The sequence below is a fragment of the Xenopus tropicalis genome, chromosome 7, assembly GCF_000004195.4.
Source record: "Xenopus tropicalis strain Nigerian chromosome 7, UCB_Xtro_10.0, whole genome shotgun sequence".
Taxonomy (NCBI): Eukaryota; Metazoa; Chordata; class Amphibia; order Anura; family Pipidae; genus Xenopus; species Xenopus tropicalis.
The window spans coordinates 95,567,800-95,589,134 of record NC_030683.2 but is presented as its reverse complement, the minus strand read 5'-3'; the positions used below and the strand labels follow the sequence as shown (position 1 = coordinate 95,589,134).

The 21,335-nt window shown below is 39.4% G+C and overlaps 1 protein-coding gene across 2 annotated transcripts; it reads left to right on the top strand.

Annotated features, from left to right (window-relative positions):
• The first annotated feature begins 135 nt into the window (after positions 1-135).
• pdpn (podoplanin) lies at positions 136-14,022 on the top strand. Of its 2 annotated transcripts, none has more exons than XM_031906608.1 (5): positions 136-350; positions 7,809-7,891; positions 9,045-9,174; positions 9,792-9,897; positions 12,044-14,022. In XM_031906608.1, exons 1-5 carry the CDS (start codon positions 284-286, stop codon positions 12,048-12,050), a joined length of 393 nt encoding a protein of 130 aa, XP_031762468.1. In that variant the 5' UTR covers positions 136-283; the 3' UTR covers positions 12,051-14,022. The 2 variants fall into 2 exon arrangements, with proteins under 2 accessions (XP_031762468.1, XP_031762467.1); XM_031906607.1 differs by having other exon boundaries at positions 12,041-14,022.
• The last annotated feature ends 7,313 nt before the right edge of the window (positions 14,023-21,335 follow it).

Here is a 21,335-nt window from a genome sequence, read left to right as displayed (position 1 = left end):
AGAGCACATGTGGCTCCTGAAAAGCCTTTTAGAAGCTGCGGATGAGATCATGTTTTTGTGCTGCCCAAACAGCCACTCCAGGGAGGATCAGGAGTATGAGACCACCTTAGACAAGCCCCTCTGTATAACCCTCCCTCCCACACATTCTCACTAGCTCATGCTCTTCACATTTTTGAATCACTAACCAAAGTGCGTCTCCATCTAATTTAAATTTTAGAAATATTTTATTGCTCATTAGAAACTTATATTTATTGTCCTGTGGAAGAGATCTGCTACTGAGACAATGAACACATTACAAATCCTGGCTTTCCTGCTAGCTGGCTTCACATTTTGTGTAGAGGCTCACAAAGGTAAGCACAGCCATCCTTTCCTATGTACTTATACTAACTCTACCTAGACCATATTAGGTCTCGCAAATACCTATACCTTATATAGTGTGTATTATTTTCAGTACTGTTTTTTGTAACAAATATAATACAACTCTAACCGGGAGAATGGAAATCCATACCAATATGAGCTTGCACTAGAAACAGTGATAAAGTGGTACAAATATATCACTGAACTCTGCTCGGTAACAAGGATCTTATCAGTGAGAAGGGACAGCTAATGGGGCAAATTAATATTAGCTTTACTTGCCTTTACTTGTTGGAATCACAGGTTTTGCAGACAGACTAACAGACAGTAAAGCTATATATATATATATATATATACACATACACACAGGTATGGGACCTGTTATCCAGAATGCTCAGGGCCTGGGGTTTTCCGAATAAGGGGTATTTATGTAATTTGGAACTCCATACCTTAAGTCTGCTAAAAAAGAAATGTAATCATGAAATAAACCCAGTAGAATGGTTTGTTTTTCAGTAAGGATGGATTGTATCCTAGTTGGGATCAAGTACAACATGCTCTTTTATTATTACAGAGAAAAAGTAAATAATTTTTAACTTTGAATTATTTGATTTTAATGAAGTGTATGGGAGTTGGCCTTCCCGTAATTTGGAGCTTTCTACATAACAGGTTTATGCATATCGGATAGTGGATCCCATATGTATGTATGTATGTTTTTTTTTTTTTTTACAAAGCAGATGTGTCTTATTTCACACAGAATGTTTATGAATATAATCATTACTGGCAAATGAAAATGAAATTGTAGAATTCCCACAAGACATCACTTGTAAATATGTATCTGTGTTTAACTGAACTGGTCTAGACATTAGCTTTAAAAACACAGTTGAAGGGCTTACTGTGTGGCAATAGAGGGCTTTTAGTTAAGGAATCAAGCTACGGTTGGACAGATAAATATCTTTATGTTCATTTTAAATTATTTCCATTCATGCAGCTCTGTTTATCTTTCCTTATGTACTGCATTTTTTCAGAAGCACTGACTGAACAGGAAAGTGCTTAACAATGGGGCTCATTCATACTCTTCCACGGAACATAGAGATTTTTGTAAGATAATTTGCTTTTTACATTCATGAGGTTAATGCAAATAAAGAGAACCTGAGAAGGCAGAGAACCAGGATAAGAGAAGAGGGGCCCTTAAAACTATGCACAAGGCTAAGGCTCCCAACTTAGGTGGGAGAATATTGAACTTGGGATGTCCAAACCTGCATTCCTCCAGATGTTGCTGAACTACAGATTGCAGCAGTACCCAACAGTGGGTTGCTGAGAGATTTAGAACAATATAAACTGCAAGCACCAGGTTAAACATCCCTAATTTAAACCTGAACTTAAAATTATATTTGGGAAAATTGTAGGGTTTGCTTTAAAATAAATGCCCAATGAATGCTATCTCCTGATTGGTTGTTGTTATTATTATTATGGTTTATTAGTCATGTAAACAACTTGCAACTTTCAGTTAGATTACCCTGAAGGTGTGATGTACTTTTGTCAGGATTTTCTATCCAACTCTGCCCTGCCAGTTATAAAAACTGATTAGCTTTGCCATATAATAAGAGCAAAAAGAAAAGAGAAGAGTCATAGCTGGAGCTTGTCATTGATACATTTGCTTATAACAAGTCTATGTTCGTATATAAACCGCCTGCTTCAGTGCTTGAAGTGAATTAGAAATGTGGATGTATAGCAGGATGTATAGCAGGTTTTTTTTCTACACCTCCACTGTTTTATCTATGCTCACTGTGAAGACCACTTATGGCCTTTCTGCACTTTTACCAATATATGTGGGATTGTGACCCTAGTGATCTGCAAACAGTGACACAGTGGACATATTTATTTATCATTTATTCCCTGTATTAATATCGCACCACTCATTGCTACAGTGCTTTACAGAGTTTATACATATTTCCCATCAGTCCCTCTCCCAGTGGAGCTTACAATAAGGCCCAGACTGGCAATCTGTTGATTCAGCCAAATGCCAGAGAGGCTGCAGTAAGATGCCACAGACAATCACTATTTATTGGGCTGGTGGGGGCTGTTTGGGCCTCTGTGGACATGAAATGCTTATTTTGAATCCCAGTCCAGGCCTGCATAGACTGATGGCCCATGGAAAAATGTAGGTTGCTGGTAGAAAGGCATACGTACCACTTTTTGGTGTATTTTTTGTGTATTGTTGCCGGTTGAAAGGCATTTTGGAGAAATTAGACGCCTGAGGTAGAGCGTCACAAGGGGCTTCAGATGTACAGTGGTATGATCTCCAGCAAAGAATAACGTGTTTCATTTCAAAACATCCAAGTAAATAGCAGCTTTGGGGCCGACCATAAACCTCAGCATAAAATGACTTCAAACACCCATCTTTGAAAGTTACTCAAATAAGTACACACCAACATGAGGCTGCAGAGTTAACACAGCATAAGCTGTTGTTGCCGTTTAATTTGTTGTTGCCCTTTTTATTAGACACTGAAGATGCCATTTTGATAGATGCTGAGCAAACAATAAATTGATATATCCCCCAAGCCATCCCAGTAATGCAGCATTTTTTTTTACCTGCACCGCACAATGGTCCCAGGTTAGCCAGGACAGTCAAGAACTGGGGAGGGGCTTAATAAGGAGTAGGTGGGGCATGGCCTGGATAGATTGGTGGTGTAACCTAAAATGTTTCTTCTTTTATCTAAAGTCTACAGGTTTAGCAATAACAATGCAAACAGATGGAACACACATGGAATTTATCTGCATTTCAGGTGACAGTCATTCCAATGCACCATTAATAGCACAATTCCTAGTGAAAAGTAATCATTCGGTAGTCTGTTTTTGTCTTTTAGCCACCGCTGAGCAATAAAGACAATCCAATAGCCCATTCAGAATAGTATTAATGGGAAAACTATGGTTATGGTATGGTATGGGAGGCTCAAGGCTTTCAGGGGGCAGACACTGATATTGGGGAGGCGGCAGGGGGACCCTTATGGTGGGGGGTTTCACTTCTCCTTTAAGATTTTTACAAGTAAATACAAAGGTTCATTTGCAGTCTTGTTCTTAGTATTGTCTTAAGGTCAACCTGTAAAGTATATCCAGCATACTAAATTGTTAATGCTTCATTTCTCAGGAACGGTCATATGCCATTGCCCCAGAAATATACTATAGTTTTAAAACCATGCATGCATGTAAATAGCCTGTAATACCATTAAGGCTGCCACCTTTCTGTGGTAAATATTTTGCCCTGCACTGAGAGGGGAGCGGCTGTGTAGGGGCGATTATGTATGGGGAAGAGCAGTTAAGCAAAAGGGGTGGGGGAAGTAGTATGGGCGATGAGCCAAAGCTGGAGGTGGGGATTCCCAGTAGGCTGGGGCAGAATGACAGGTAGCTACGAATTTACCAGCAAATGCATTGTCAATAAATTTGTTATGCTGGCCCCAGCCTTGGCTGGTATTTTAAGGTGACATACTGCCCAGCTGGCCTTGGAAGGGCTGTGAGATTAATCCTGCTGCTGCTACATTTAACTCTCTCCCCCTGCTGGGAAATTGTAGGAATAATGGAGGTTTAATGTAGGGATGCAATCCAGGATTTGGTTCAGTGTTCGCCAGGATTTTGCCTTTTTCAGCAGGGTTCAGATTCAGCCAAATCCACGGTCCTGGCTGAACTGAATCCAAATCCTAATTAGAATATGCTAAGAAGGATTTGGAAGGGTTAATGTCGCCACATAAACACAGAGGTGTAAAATTTTAACCGTTTCAGTATTCGGCTTAATCCCTCAATATGGATTCGGGAGTTCAGCCGAACCCGAAAAACTGGGTTCTGTGCATCCCTAGTTTAATGTGACACCAGCAAACAAAAAAGCCCAAAATCATGATTTGTTTTTCAGTTATGATCCTGATTTTCCCCACAACCATATGCTTTCAAAAGATGATTCTAAAAATTAAATGACATCCCCTAATGCCTGATGGGATGCCGGTTTTAGAAACCACAGAAAAGAACCTCATGGTTGTATGTCTATGAAGATTTTCATTCATCCAGGTCATGGTATATCTAGTATAAATAAATTTAAAGCAACTGGACTTGTTTGGTAATCATTGAAGACGTTTCACTACTCATCCGAGCAGCTTCTTCAGTTCAACCTCATGGTTGCTGCATGGGGATTGGGGGAAAAAAATTAAATTGAAATTCCTGTGAGATATCTCTAGTAAATACTTACTGAGTCTAGACTCAGGGGAAAAATCCAGCACAAGGTGCAGAGCACAGCCAGACCCTGGGAAGGAGTGTTCTCTGTATGAGCTCTACTGAGCAACCTCTTGCGCCCCTTAGGCATCATGCACTTTTGTCCATAAAAATGTTTTTAGTTACTCACTGCCTAATGTATCCCTCACCTTGTGTGGATTTCCATACTGACGCACTAAATTTCCAGCTATAAAATTCTTTCCAATTTATTTTGCAAACTATATCAAATAGCCTAAGGGAAATAGGGAATAGCAGTGGGAAAAGATAACGAAAATATATTTTATTTAATAATGGAAAAAAGATAATATAGCAAGGCAGGTATTTTTTTTTTTTTTTTTTTTAAAAAGGTGGCAACCCTAGTGGCAAGAGTGAGTTACTAAAACATATTAAAATTAAAACACTAAATTATGTGCAAGTTGTACAGAAAACATAGATTCTTACAGGGTACAGTTTAGGACACAACAGGGTATATCCTGAGCCCCCCCCCCCATCCAGTCTAATGTAAGATTGCAGAGCATATGCATTTGCGTTGATGCATCAGAAACACAAGTAGAATTGCATTTGTGTGACACTGTAATTTTGGGGAAAAAAAGTTACATTGTAGGGAAAACCATGGCAATTTGCAGATACAACTTTGAACATTGCACTGCAGTCATAAATGTGGTCTATTACTGCTGGTTGTTTGATATAACCTTTGTATTTGTGTAATGGAAATATTAGGAGATACATAATACAATTATAGTTCTGTTCCAGAGCTTTCCTTGCTGCTATAACAGTGTTTCTAGCTTTGTTACTGGCTGTGCCTGTGTCTGTCTCTTGTTCCCTGGCTGAGTAATTATTTGCTTTCTATTTAGATCTTTTAAATTGAATTCATAGCCTAATGTCTGTTATTGTGTGCATGGTTACTAGGTGAGAATTCAGTTATATCCTTGGGCAATGCATTATACATTTTCTAGTAATTATACTCTTCTAGTAATTATACATTTCTAGTAAAATATAATTAACTATTGGTACATAAATTCTATGGGATAGTAATATGAGGGTTTATTTACAATGCCCAGGGCAGAATGCAAAGGGCAAAAAAAGGTGCTAACCTCTACCCTACCCCTTGCATAGTGCCCAAAGGCACAGGATTTTACACACTTTTACACTCTCACTACATGCTCGTTATTCTTTTATGATCCCTGTAACACTATAGTGTGTGAAATATGTAACTCTCAGATGGCAAAATAACTGTTATAAAAATGTTTTCCTTGATATGTAGAGTAATCATTCACCCAAAAGTAGTAAGGTTTGTAAAATAATGTTGTGTAGGTTGCCTAAAGAACAGATCTTGCCCTGGTATGAGCACCTTGGGGTGATCCAAACATTTGACCAGAGGGCTGAATGATCTGATCATAATGATGGGATGCAGGCAAAGAGCTGATGTTGTCCTCAGACTGATGGGATTTTTAGACCTGTCTGATCGACAGCTGCTCCATCCTTCACTTGCCCTTTTTCTTCTGATCCTGTTCCTGTCACCTCCATGTATAACATGCTCCACCCCTGTCCTCAACCAAACAGGAAGCTTACTAGACTATTTTCTTAAGAATCCTTGAACCATGCACAAGAAAGTACCCGAGGCTACATTATATAAATCTTGGCTCCCCTCTTTGCAGTATTCATATATTCATACCTCCCAACTGTCTTTACCTGGGACCTGATTTTCAGAGCACAGCCTGCAGTCTCAGATTACATCTGATTAAATGTCTCACTATGGCAAGTGGTAATAAAAAGGATTGACTTGCACAGTGCAGTTCACTGCTAGGTGAAGAGAGCAGCCAGACCCTAGAAGCTCCCTTTTGTGTGCCTTACTGCTCCATCATGAGCTTTATGATAGGAACATGCCCCTGCCAGTACATATGTAATTTGCACTTAATGTGCTGGCATTTATGTACTGTTCTGGGCATGTTTTTTGTACCTGGGTACTCAGTGACTGTATTACTGTGACTTACCCTATGTGCCTAATTTAAATAGTGTGTTTTTATACAAGGTTTATCATTTTTTGCAAAAGTAATACATACTTTTTTATACATTTATAAACCTTGGTTAGGCTGTATTTCCATTAAAGGGGGTTCTTTGCAATTTCTGTTTCAGTAGATAGATATTGCCAACTTGTGGTGTGCCCTAACCACCTGGGCTTGCCAAAAATAGCTGCCTCCTTCCAGATTGGAAGAATCTAGGGTTGTCATTTACTAAGCTTGGGTCAGGATAAAATAACAGAAATGGACACAATCTTGCGCACCACCCTACATTTAGAAGAACTGCTGCAGGACTCTTTGCTTATTTTGCACTATGTCTGCATTTGGCTGCAATATCTTTATGATGTTCATGGGCGACGGCTGTCAGGTGTGGCCTTGCAGTCTGGGGCCCTGATAATGTGTGTTACTACAACTGACATCACTGCAAGCCAGTGACCCTGAGCGATGTATAGCCAGTAGCAGAATGGTGCAAAGGTGGCGAATGTGTTATGCTCAGTTTGTAAACATTTTAATATGTTCACCTTTTAACAGTAATTATGTGAATAATTATATAAATAAGTACAATATGTTAAAACTACATTTTGCTACCTTTTTTCAACAGACAGTCTCTTGTCCTGGTCCATGGCGTGCGTACAGTCAATGAATAGCCCCTTGTCCGCTAGTACTGAAGCTACTTGTAGCATGTAATGCTTGCAGCAAGCTTTTTCCCTTAGCCTTCTGATCCCTGCTTAGCATGATCCATGTCACTACATTCTGGAAATCTCATTTAATATTGTATTCCAAAGCTAGGGCTGCCCCAGGCTGGGTAAAAGGATACTTGATGTCAATGTTATTTATAGGGAAAAACAGATATAGGAAGCCCTGTGTTCTTAAGCAGAAAAGGTTGAACCCCTAGCTAACATTTATTGGTCATCACAGCATAAAATATTAATAAAAAAAGATTTTTGGAAACATCGCTGTTTAGTTTATTTATTTTTTTTTACGTAAAACTTTCAGAAACAATAGTTGCAGTTTATTCATATCAAAACTCTGCTGCACCAGTAGGAAAATGTATGATGCAAATAGGCTGACATATTTAAAAGTAATATACAAATTTCCAGTAGAAATAGAGGGCTGGTAAAATGTGTGTGATTTAGTTATTAATTTAACATTTTCTTTTTCTATTTATGTGTAAAGGAACATTACAGCCGTATACTGAGGCAGCCACAGAGGGGGAAACTGAAAATACATTGTCATATTCATCTGAATTACATACTCAGGTATGGAATGTGTTTTGTAAATGCTCTTGTCTGAAAACAATAGGAACACAGAAGCACCTTAATTCAAGGAATATCATTTGTACAGTGCATTTATATAAACTAAAACATTTAGGACAGCAAGCCAGAGCAAGAAACTCATCAGTTTATCAATTTCCTTAATTGGCTGCCTGAACATGGATACAGGTATGGGACCTGTTATCCAGAACCTGGGGTTCCTTAAACCTACTGAAAAGTAATTTAAACCTGAAATAAACCCAGTAGGATTAATTATATCTTTGTTAGGATCAAGTACAAGGTACTTTTTATTTTTACAGAGAAAACACAAATATATTTTTTTTAAATGTATATTGTTTGATTAAAATGGAGTCTATGGGAGATGGCTTTTCTGTAATAAGGAGCTTTCTGGATAATGGGTTTCCAGATAATGGATCCTATACCTTTATTTTGCAAAGGGATACTGTCATGATTTTATGGCATCATTTTTATTTCTGAAATGACACTGTTTACATAGCAAATAATTCACTCTACCATTTAAAATGTTATTCCTGAACCAACAAATGTATTTTTTTAGCTGTAATATTGGTGTGTAGGCGCCATCTCATTGCATTGTGCCTGAGTCTGAGCTTTCAGAAGGAGCCAGCGCTACACATTAGAACTGCTTTCATATAACCTATTGTTTCTTCTACTCCCATGTAACTGGAGGAGTCCCAAGCCAGACTTGGATTTCTTACTATTGAGTGCTATTCTGATACCTACTGGGAGCTGCTATCTTGCTCCCTTCCCATTGTTCTGCTGATTGGCTGCTGGGAGGGGGGTGATATCACTCCAACTTGCAGCTCAGCAGTAAAGTGTGACTGAAGTTTATCAGAGCACAGGTCACATGGCTGTGGCACCCTGGGAAATGAAGAATATGTCTGGCCCCATGTGAAAGTTCAAAATTAAATATAAAAAAAATCTGTTTGTGTTTTTTAAAAATGGATTTCAATGCAGGATTCTGCTGGGGAAGCTCTACTAACTGATGTGTTTTGAAAAAAACTTATTTTCTCATGACAATATTCCTTTAAGGAAACTTATTGTGATTGATGTTTTATTTTTACCATTACTTTGATTCCTTTAACTATACCTATATTTTTTTTGAATTGACATGATAAAGGGTCCTGCAACAGAAGTTAATATTACAGAGAACTACGACATCTTTACAGAGGCTTCAAAAACTAACATAGAGACTACAATCCCAAGAAACGATACTTCAACAAATGTAGAAGTTAAGGAAGACCCTGAAGGTATAAATTATGGGAAATTTTATTTATATTTGCCCATATGACTACAATCTACATTCAGTAGATAAACTAGCTCCTGGTATAATGTATAACCACACACTCAGCAAATACCAGTGACTGCCTAATTGCAAGTTCTTCACATTAGAGCTGAAGGCCAAAATTCATAAATTGCTTGATTTATTTGGTGAAAGACAAAACAAAAAAATGATGTAAATTTATTCAGAATACTTCTCTGAGGACTTTTGCATTTTACATTAATTTTCTAATTTTAATGATTTCTGAGATCTTTGCCGTTTTAGACAGTTTAGCAACATTAAGGGGCAGATTTATCAAAATGTGAGATTAGAGCTCCCCACCAAAAAATTCACCCATTTTATTTTTATTCCTATGGGATTTTTAGAAGTGTGTTTATTGATAGATGAAAGTTAAAGTTCACCATTTGATAAATAAACTTCTAAAAAGTCCATAGAAAAAAATAGAATGTGGGTGAATTTTCCTGTAGTTAGCTCTAATTTTCTATTTTGATGAATATGCTCCCAATTCATATAAAGTCTCACTTCCATTTGTTCCTGGCTTATGTGTCAGAAATGCCTAAAAAATTCCCTTTGTTCTTCTTGAAGGCCTAGAGGTACGCACGCTGATTGGAATAATAGCTGGCACTGCGTTAATGATTGGATTTATTGCCATAATTATCCTATTAATTCTGCGAAAAATGGGCAGATATTCGTAAGTATTTATCTTAATTTTTATTGCACATTGTCCACTGCCTTCACACCCCGCCCCCCCCCCCCCCGCAGGAGCCACCAACACCCTCTGACCCCCTCCCCGAGCACGCTTAAATGAAACTCACCTGCGGCACAACAGGGGAGGGACACCGGCGGATGGTGGGAGTGCTCATACGGGGTTCGGGCCTGGGCCCACCTGGTTTTATCCTGGTGCCCCGGCAGGCCAGTCTGACACTAAAATCTTTTTGTGTGTCAGTACTGTTAGATATAATCTAGTGTCTCAAAAGTCTTTTTAAAGAATTTTTAATTACAGGGAATGCAGTTTACTTTATAGAGATTTTCGGCCTCTGACTCTCCCATACATGTAGCACATTAAAGGAACAATAACACCAAAAATGATAAAAAAAAGTTGTGTTTTTGCTACAGTAATGCTAATATAGTTTATACAAATAAGCTGGTGTGTGGCCATGGGGGCAGCCATTCAAGCTGGAAAAAAGGAGAAAAGGCACAGGTTACATAGCAGATAACAGTTAACCTCTCTAGAATACAATAGTGTTTTATCTGTTATCTGCTATGTGCCTGTGCCTTTTCTCCTTTGAATGGCTGCCCCCATTGCTACAGAGCAACTTTGTTTATATAAGTTTCTGGGGAAAACACCCCAGTTGTACCAGTGCAGGGAAGCAGTACATTATATTCTAATTACTTTCATACACTTTCATTTTTTGGCGTTACTGTTCCTTTAAGCTTTCCTTACATTGAGGGGATGTCGGAAGTCATTACACTGATTATAGCTAGCTGTAGCTTTTAGTTCCTGCTGTAGTCCCTGCTGTTTCATGTAGCTAGCAAAAAATTAAAGTGTATTAAAGTAATTAAAATATTTAGTAGAGTTGCCCTGTACTGGCAAACGCTGTGTGGTTGCTTCAGAAACACTACTATATTTTGTATGAACAAAGCTAGATTCTAAATAAATGTATCTAAATTCTATATAATCCCCTATTTGAGGTCTTCAGTTTATCATTATATTACTTAGGTGTTGGCTATCGCTTGCTTTTCTAGGAGTACAGGATTCGTTTAGGATTCGCCCATGATTCTGCCTTTTTTAGCAGGATTTGAAGTTTTCAGCCAGATCCATGTACCTGGCCGAACTGAACCCAAGTCCTTAAAATCATGTGACTTTTTGTCATAAAAAACGACATCAAAATTTCTAACTGTGCACACAGCATTAGGTTGTCATTTGGCTTCAGTTTGGTATTTGCCTGAAGCTTTTATTAAAGAATCCCAAAAGAAGTTGCTCTTCTGAAGTATAGAGCCGCCACCCCAATAAAAAGAAACTAAGCTGTGGCAAGTTCTTGTCCTGGATGCTTGAAAACTTTCATAGATATAAAAACCTCAAACATTGTAGGGAAACCCAGCTATATAGACCAAAAGACCTCTTCTGCTACCATGAAAGTAGGCCCTGATTTCACTTTGGCTTTCCCTTCGCTGGTTATTTCCAATCACCCTATACTGACAAAATGGAATATAGGTATGGGATCCATTATCCAGAAATCCGTTATCCAGAAAGCTCAGAGTTACAGGAAAGCCATCTCCTATAGACTCCATGTTAATCAAATAATTCAAAATTTGAAAAATGTTTCTTTTTTCGCTGGTGCATTTAACTGCATAACATAACAATGCTATACAACTCTATTATTTCCATGTGGCAAGGAGCCATAGATGGCATTTTTGTGTCAGGTGATAGAAGACAGAATTCTTAAGTGAATAAATATACTAAGGCCGCTTCATATAAATACCCTAACAAGCTAAGGTTACTACTGTATATTAACTGTGTCCTGATTTCTCAGTTCTTTTGTTAAAGAGGTAGTTTTCCTTCAAGGAGAACACCAGAAATAGATTTTGTTTTTTATTCGTTCCCTCTCTTCTATTTTTTCTACCATTTCTCAACAATTTAAGTTTTTAAAAAAGAATCAGTTAAATTTCTTCTCTCTTATTTCCCAGTAGCAGCTCAGCTTCATTTTAGAAATGTTTTTTAAATTGAATTTACCTGTGGTAAAGAGAGATAAGTGTTATCTGATAGTTTTTATGTATTTGTACTTTTATTCTGATATCAACTAAATTCAGTGTAACATATTTGTTTCCTCAAGTAGACCCTAAACATCTGGGAAAAGAAGAATGGCAAAAGACATATGTATCTCGCTACAGAATAAAGACATGGGACAAACACGGAAGTAATGGAAAAATCATTAACACCCAGTTCAACACATCACCATTTAGGGGCTGTGGCCAATTTTGTATGGAGACATTCTTCTGGAAAACAAAATATTTTTCTGAACTCTAAAAGCCATGATTCTTTAAGACAACTGGTAAGGATTTTCGTAAGAACTAAGAAATATACTCAAGATTGGGCAGGTGTGGACCCCTCACCTGTATAAACTACAAATGTTGCTGTCATCAAATTCTATTCCCCATTATTTTAAGCCAGCTGATTGTTATCTACAATAATTACAGTTGCTATTAGACACAATCCTACAGCCCCAAGTTTCTAACCCCCTGCTAAAAAATTCTGAGCCCCCCTTCAAGCCAGATTACTGCACCCCCCTCAATGCCCGTGAGTGCATGGATTGGTGGGAGATACAGGTACTTGTCAGCCCCCTCGAAATAAAGGGGGGTGATCACTGCATTGTTTGCTGCTCTTCAAGATTAAAGGTCAAGTAAGCCCCATTTCATCCCCTTGCATTTTAAATGTTATTACAGTTGCTAGAGAATCATACATACTAGTGCTACAACAGTCATCATAGTCACCTATAGTATAGGTAGACTGCAGTGTTGTTTTCAAGTAAAAATATATAGCACTAAGGCAGTCATAGTGCTCTTTAGCTGTTTTTGCTAGGAAAAAAATATGTTTTATGCCTCCAGAGATGTTTAATAAACAAAGAACAGGAAGCCAGATGCAGGGGCATTTTTGCCATTAGTCAAAAAGAAAACTTTGCCTCTTGTGGTAAAAATCCACCCTTTGTAACTCAAAGCATAAGGAAAGCTATAGCTATTTACAATGTGCCAAGAGCACTTTGCCCAGTAACTTTATCACTGGATATCCCAGGAGTACCGGGGGATTACTGGGGGATACCCAGAGACAAATTTACTGAGCAAAGTGCTCTTGGCACATTTTAAATATCTAGAGTTTCAGTCACAAGACACAACTCCTAATTATTTGCCATAAAGAAGTAGAGGGTGTCACATAAATACCAGAAAATGCAGTCCCCCAAAAAAAGCACACTTGCATGCCTGGTATAAGTGGAAAGAATACATTTCTATTCAGCCAAGTATGTCATTAAATATATAGAGGTACTGTCACATTCATGACAAAATGAGTCCCTTATTATAACTGATTTTATATTGTCGAGTTGCTTGAAATACTCCCTACAGCTTTTTAAAGAGATAATACTAAGCCCTGTGTGCTTTCAGGCAGAGATATTGAGCATTTGGTCCCACACCCACAGTACTAGAAATTCTCCAAAATTGCCCTGAGTCTGATAAAAAAAATACAGCTTGCTGGGAAGTTAAGACATTGGGAAAAAAAAACCTTGGGAACAGCGACACTTAGTGGAAAAAAGAAGAAATGAAGTGCCTTGTGCTTCTGGGATTTTTCCCCCCAGGAAAGAAAAGGTTTCTTGTTTATACTTGCCCCATGGGGAAGGGGGGTGTGGGCATAAGAAAACTTCCTGCCAGTCTTATGTTCCTAGTAGGCTCCCTGACTTACACACAAAGGCACTTTCTCTAGCACGCGTCAGTTCTGGCTAAAGCAACTTTGGTCATCAGTGAATGTTTTGAGTCACAGACTTTCTGGATAAATTCTCATGATAAAGCGTTTGCTTAATGACAATGAATATGTTATGCTATTTGATAATGAATGCTACAACATGGTATTACATTAAAAATCCATTGAAAGACCAATTACAACTAAAACTTTCAAATATGTTATTAGTTCCGATTGCTGGCAATGGAACGTACCAAGAACTGCATTATAATATCATGTATTATTATTATAGCCATCAATATATTTCATTTCAACCCCAACTGTTTGCAGGAAACTGACTAGAATAATAAAATAAAATTTGGTATAATATCTGTTGTATTCTTTTGTGACTAGGAAAATTTTACCCTCTCATATTCTAAATGCTCATCCTACAAGTCAAATTCACCCAGTGGCAGGTCTGCGCCATTAATAAATTGCACAGTTTAGCAGGGTCACACTGACCTACCAGAGGAACATCCCCGGTGAGCTTAGACCCAGATGGACCCCAGGCTAGGACAATTCCCTTCCTTATATCCAACACAGGCCGCAAAACCTACAATATTTAACACAGTCTTAATATCATTTTTGTGAGGATGGGCCATAGAAGGCCTAGTCAGGAAATGTTTTTTAGTGAGTCATGTTCATACTTCATACTGAAATGGTTAATGTATCCATGGAAAGCACTTTACCATGTTTACTTTATTATTTAAGTATATGTGTGAAACTCTCTTTTCACTTAACTGAACATCTAACTTTATCATAATGCTTAGGAGCATGCATAGAGTAGTTGGGTAAACCCATGCAAGGCTGGAACTAAGGGTAGGCAGAAGAGGCAGCTACCGAGGGTGCAACAATTGGGGGGTGCCAGGTAGGAGCCTCTCCTGCCTACCCCTAGTCTGCACTCCCTTGTCATTGCCCCGCCGCTTGTCATTACGTGGTGGAGGCAATGACCCTCCGCGCCCGCACCCCCCCACGCGCTTGACAGAACTGCGCATGCAGGGTGCAGGGGCAAGGTGGCCAACCAGGTTGCCCCTGAACCCATGTGCCCAATATTTAATTGACCATGGCAGATGAAGAGACTACAGCGGATAAAGAGAAACACAACTGAAGGGATGGTGGAGCACAGTGACGATGACTGCTCATTTACTGATATTTAATAAGGAACAATGGATGAACTAATGATAAATAAATACTGTTTTTTTTCAAGAAATCTAAACAGAAACCCATTTTTCAAAAGAGCAAACAGATTTTTTTTTTGTATATATAAATTGGAAAATTGACATGAGGCTAGCCATTTTCTTACTATGCTAAGTGCCCCAGCCTTGTGACTTGTGTTCTGATAAACTTTAGTCTCTCTTTACTGCTACGCTGTAAATTGGAGTGATATCACCCCCTCCTTTTCTCCCTCCCAGCATCTGATCAGCAGAACAATGGGAAGGTAACAAGATGGCAGCTCCTTGACACCTTTACTAAAGGATTCAGCTCTCTGAACTGATAGTACCTCCATGTTTCTGTGCTGCTGCCACTGCTCTGCTTTGAGATAATAGCACTGCTGGAGTAGAAACCCACCTGTAGTGAGTGCAGAAATGGCCAAAACTGCTAAGCTGCCTCCTATTACTTTAGGCTGATGGCACACAGGGCAATTTACACAACCTGCAGGTGACAAATCTCCTAAAAATACCTTTGGTTTCAGCAGAAATCTCCAACACTTTAACATATGTATCATCAAACCTCTGAAAATTGCCTTCTGCTTCTTATGTGCTATTTATATGTTTTACCACCCTAACACTAAAGAAAAGGTATTTCAGGAGATTTGTCATCTGAAAAATATGCAACAAATCTCTACATCCTCTCTACAAACTCTTGAAAAATCCATTATAATGGTGAAACGATTATCAAGGTGGTAACAAATGCCATGAGGAGAGCGGCCCCTTCTCTTTACCTTATTGTGGTTGGATGAATATGCGACCACATATCTGTTCTGGAGGATCAGTGTACAAATTTTATGCAGAGATAGCGCATTATCGTGGCCATTGGATTTCAGCCTGGCAGTGTGTAAGGGCAGTGGCACACAGGGAGATTAGTCAGGGATGTGCCATGATGTCATTTGGGGGTGGGGCTATGATGTAATGGGCAGGAAATGGGTGGACTGGGTGGGGAAAAGGCGAATGGGGCTGGGAAGGGAAATGGGCAGACTGGTCAGGGAAATAGGCAGGGCAGAGGTGGGCTTGTGATTATAAAGGCTGACCGGCAGGGGGGAAAGTAAGAAAAGGGAGGGATTTATAAGTTATTACAAATTTACTGCCTAAGCCTGTTAAATACCGGCCAGATGGTTTCCTGTTTAAAAGCAAACATCTCATTGGCTGCTATGGGTAACTGCATGGGGGGAGACTTTAATTATATATGGGGGACAGTCTTGTTTGTTGACTGTCAAATCTGCTTCTATTTGTCCATATTTCCCATTTTATCCTAATTTAGCTTTTTCTGTCTCCCCTAGATAGTCTGAATAAAGACATTTAGGGCTCTGGCACATGGGGAGATTAGTCGCCGTGGGATGGCATACGCGGCGCCGTGATGTCCCCGAAATTGTGGAAGTTGCTTTGAGAGGAAACTTCCGCAATTTCAGGGAAATCACGACGCCGCGTATGCCATCCCACCGGCGATTTACATTTTTGCCAGTGGGATGGAATTTCGGGGAGATTAGTCGCCCGCGACAAGGGAGATTTGTCGCAGGCGACTAATCTCCCTGTGTGCCAGAGCCCTTACAAAGAGACAATACCACATACTTAGATCTTATCAGCTTGGATCACTCTTGCAGCCAGCTGTGAAGGATAAAACACCTTGTTAGTGAGAATGACACATTTGTCACAAGAGATAAAGACATGTTTTTACACTGTAGAAAGGATAAGAGGAGGTATATTATAAGAGACTGTGACAGATGTGGTAAGAAAGTCTCATTAAAGTCTTTGTGTTGGAATTGTACGCTACAATAGGCTGCAGATAAAGTTACAGTTTATCTGTGATTCACATTTTCTGAGTGTTTTATGTGGCTTTTTTTAAAATCTACCCACTAGAGAGGGTATTAACAGAAAAACAACTCTATTAAATGTTAGGGTTCATTAATGAATGCAGTGCAGTATGCAAAGTGTAATTTCAGTGCAAATTTGCCATGTTGCTATACCCATAATGCTGTATTTTTCCATCACAATTCCAGTACAGTTATGGCCATCCACATATATGAGCTCAGCAAATTTGTGTGGCTGATTGTTTAAATTGTAGGAATGGGTGTCACTTTTTAGTTTTTAGCATCTAAACAATGTTTGTGTGATATCCCATAGGCACTAAAGGTCCCCATACACGGGCCGATAGTAGCTGCCGATATCGGTCCCTTGGACCGATTCGGCAGCTAATCGGCCCGTGTATGGGCACTCCTGACAGGCCTGCCTACCGAGATCTGGCCTGAAATCGGCCAGATCTCGATCGGGCAGGTTAGAAAATCTGGTCGGATCGGGGACCGCATCGGCTGGTTGATGCGGTCCCCGAACCGACTTTGCCATTGGCCGTTGTTGTAATTCGATCGTTTGGCCCCAGGGCCAAACGATCGTATTACCCTGGATTCTCCCGATATCGCCTACCCGTAGGTGGGGGATATCGGGAGAAGATCCGCTCGCTTGGCGACATCGCCAAGCGAGCGGATCTTATAGTGTATGGGGACCTTAATGTGTTGGATGTATTGACACAGCCCACAAAGGGAACCTTGGAATTACCTCCTTTATGGTGGCAGTAGCGCCGGGGTTCCCTTGATTCATTAGGCACATTTGCAAACAATCCATCAAGCATAACTAAGGCTTGAGAACAAAATCCATCCAGATCAGGGGGGCCTGCGCGTGAATCTGCACACACAGAATTTATTCTTTATCAATATAGAGACTCCATTGTGCGATACAAGTATTATAAAAAGCAATAACAAATTCGTAACCAACAGTGCAATTAATTGATTAAAGAAAAAAGCTCTACAGATGAATTCATAAGTAAATAGTGAGTGACACCTAGTGACCAAACAAGTGAATGTTGTATGAAAAAAAACTGATATCATTAAAAGGCCAGCAGCACAATAAAGTGATTTTTGTATATGGTAAATTTATGTATCTGTTCATCCAATTCCTACAAATAAACTAATTTTTGACAACAAATATGTAGTGATTAGCTAATTTTTTTTCCCAGGCATGGATTTGCAACAAAATTCTGCATTTAGCTATTGGCAATTTTTTTCGTGAAACTGCCAGTAAAAATTTGCCCAAGTCACTACAAATATGTTTTATATGAGTTATTGATTCCAGTTGCAGTGTATTTTGTAAGTTCATATAACAGGGATCTTGTAGGAAGATTTTTTGAAGGAGATTCCAACCAATCTGCAGACTCTCAGTATTGGATGTCTTTAAATAGTGTTAAATACAAATGGCACATGATGGTGTAGCTCTGATAAGGAGTGAGTGGGGCAAAAATGTGCTAGGGACAAACATTAGGGAAAATAACATTATAGTTTAAATACATTTGGTCTAAATTGAGTTAAGCTTTGAAACAGTAAACAGAAATGGCTGAATGCCTTTTTAACAAATGTAAATATACAAGATAAAAGAAGTCTCCTTAAGTGATTCTGGGCTCCTAAGCAAAATAACCCCTATTGAGGCCCTGTTTACTATAGATTTATACCTTCTGAGTAAAGGTGGCCATACACGCACCGATATTATCGTACGAAACCTCATTTCGTACGATAATCGGTGCATGTATGGTATGTCGGCGAGTCGACCGATATCGCAGGAAGCTGCTGATATCGGCCGACTCGCCGATCGGACCAGTTAGAAAATTTTGATCGGGCGCCATAGAAGGCGCCTGACCAAAATTCCCCCTTCAGATCTGAATCGGCAGAAGTAGGTAGAAATCCTATTGTTTCTACCTCCTTACCTGCCGATTCAGCCCTGAATGGTGTGTGGCGGATCTTACGATGTTTCGTGCGACCGATGGTCGTACGAAACATCATCAGATCGCCACGTGTATGGCCACCTTAAAGCTGTGTATGGACTGTATGTCTATTGGTGATAGGGACAACTATAAGGTCACAGCAAATTTTGAAATAAGTCAAATAAATTGCCTTTGTTTGCTGACTTATTTAAAAATCTCTTTTTCTTAAATGAATTGATACAAATGTATTCAAAGTAATTCTCTGAGTACTTTTGCAATTTACCTTAATTTTCACTTGTTAGCAGTGATAGATCAATTGATAGGTAGATAGATAGATCGATACAGGGTTGGACTAGGGGGTTCAGGGCCCACCAGGGCTGCCGCCACAGGGTCCCTACACCGACTTAAGGGACCCCTTGCCCTCTATCCCCCACGCAGTTCACCCAGCCCCATTCCCTGAGAGTGCATACTTAGATGCATTGGGAGAGGACCTGAAGCCCTGGAGTGCCTAGCAGGGATCAGTTATGGGGTTTTTTCCAGTGTCCCGCCGGCCCAGTCCAACATGGATAGATAGATAAATAGATAGATAGATATATTTGCATTTTTAGACCAGTGTTTTGGCTCAAAGTCAGCACCCTTAGGGTCAACTGCATATAGGAAGTGAATAGAAAATGCATAAACAGTTGCTGATACAGTCGCTAGCAGTTTCTAACACTTTGACCTATTAAGAGAGCTGTTATGCTGAAAGCCTGGTATTAGAAGTCTGAAGGGGAAATGTAATAAAAGTAACAGAAAAAGTATTTGCAATGAGAAAATGTGTGCCTCTGTGTGAACAAATTAGTCTTTGCAGGAATGTAAAACGGGCTATGTGAATGTGGAAACTATTTAGCGACTTCTTCCGACAGTGGAAGAAAGTTTATGAATTTTATTGTTTGCGACACTGAACAGAGTATGTAATAAAACTTTGTAATGAAAAAGTTGTTGAGTTTAATCCAAAAGATTACGCCACCTTCAAGCATGCCATAGGGCTCTGGCACACGGGGAAATTAGTCGCCTGTGACAAATCTCCTGTGTCTCGGGCGACTAATCTCCCCAAAATTCCATCCCACCGGCGAAAATGTAAATCGCCGGTGGGATGGCATACGCGTATGCCATCCCACCGGCGATTTCCATTTTCGCCGGTGGGATGGCAATCCGAGGAGATTAGTCGCCCTCGAACAGGGAGTTTTGTCACGGGCGACTAATCTCCCCGTGTGCCAGAGCCCTTAACGTTTGCAATGCGCAATTGAATTCACAATGCAATAACAGTCTAATGACCAATATTACATTGCAAAATGCTAATTTTTATTCTTATTTGTGTGCATTTTTTTCCATTTGCGAGTAATATTACATTCCCCCATAAAACTGCTAATATCTTAATATGTGAATACCAGTATTATATTTGATAGAATGCCTCCCCAGCCATATTTATTAGGGAATTAAAAGTCTCTGTTGACAATATAAAGGCACATTGCTGTAGGGTAACTCTGAGTGCCACTCATAATATATCTTCCTTCGTATACCTTTTTGAGATGTTAGAAATCTGTATCACCAGGGAGGACGTTTAGAGTGCCACTATGTGGACTGTGAATTGTTGTTCGTACAGGGAAATCCGTATTGGCATAATTTTATAATCTAATATTTGGGCTGGCCACAACCCCATGTGATGAGCAAAGAAGTCAGCACAACCCACTAAATATCTAAACCGCAGTGCACATTATCCACTAGTCACTTGCCACTGGAACTCGATAGGGAATAAATTGTAGACAGCACAACACTTCTTGTAGTCTTTCAAAAAGGGCCGTATAAGGCCCTTTGTCAAGCTCAACTGGCAGTATACACACAGGAAATATATATGCTTCCCCACCACCTAGTGGTTGCAAGCGAAAAGACATTAAATAACAAAAGTGTATCAACACAGTGTCACAATGTATCCATCAATCTACTACTGTGAATTACTATATAATCAGTACTGGAAAGGCTATATTACTCAAAAAACTCTAACATCCAAAGTTTTTTTCATGAAGAAAACATGATGTTCAGGGTAAGATCTGTAAGGAATAAAAATTTAAATACAATATAATAGCTAAAAAGTAAAACAAGGGAAGAAACACCATATTTATCTAAAAATCGGAGAGAGGTCATATTCTTTATTTAGGCCTAAAGGACTTATGTTCCCTAATTAATTTGGGGATGGTTCAGAACCATCCAGAACTGTCCTTGAATGAATTAGGGAACATAAATTGGCAATAGGCTCAAAACTATTATATAGGAAAGCCTATTGGAGGGGCTTCAATTCTGGCTTGAGCATTATTTACAAGGGGTCTATAGGGGTCATTCATGACCCCTAGGGGTGCAAGTCTGTGGGCCTTTTTGGACTCTATACAGCTCTCAGTGTGTGTCCTGCTGCTCCAAACTTGTGCCTCAGAATTATGGGAAGGAAGGATGCCTATGTGCCTCTTAAATAAAGTGCTCTATTCATTATAAAAAGAAAGTTCATTCAGTGCTATACTGTGGTGTAATAACTTGATTGCAACCCCCAAAATCGCTGCCAGATCCTCCAACAATTCTGTAGGGGAGTGCAGAAAACAAAACACTGGTGCAGTACCTTCAATAAAGTGCAAATGTGCAAATATTAATGC

Excerpts from the sequence above, each read along its gene's own strand:
- pdpn (XM_031906607.1), top strand. The coding sequence starts at position 284 with ATGAACACATTACAAATCCTGGCTTTCCTGCTAGCTGGCTTCACATTT. Across the intron at positions 7,892-9,044 it reads CATCTGAATTACATACTCAG|GGTCCTGCAACAGAAGTTAA; the intron begins GTATGGAATGTG and ends GACATGATAAAG. Across the intron at positions 9,175-9,791 it reads AGTTAAGGAAGACCCTGAAG|GCCTAGAGGTACGCACGCTG; the intron begins GTATAAATTATG and ends TTCTTCTTGAAG.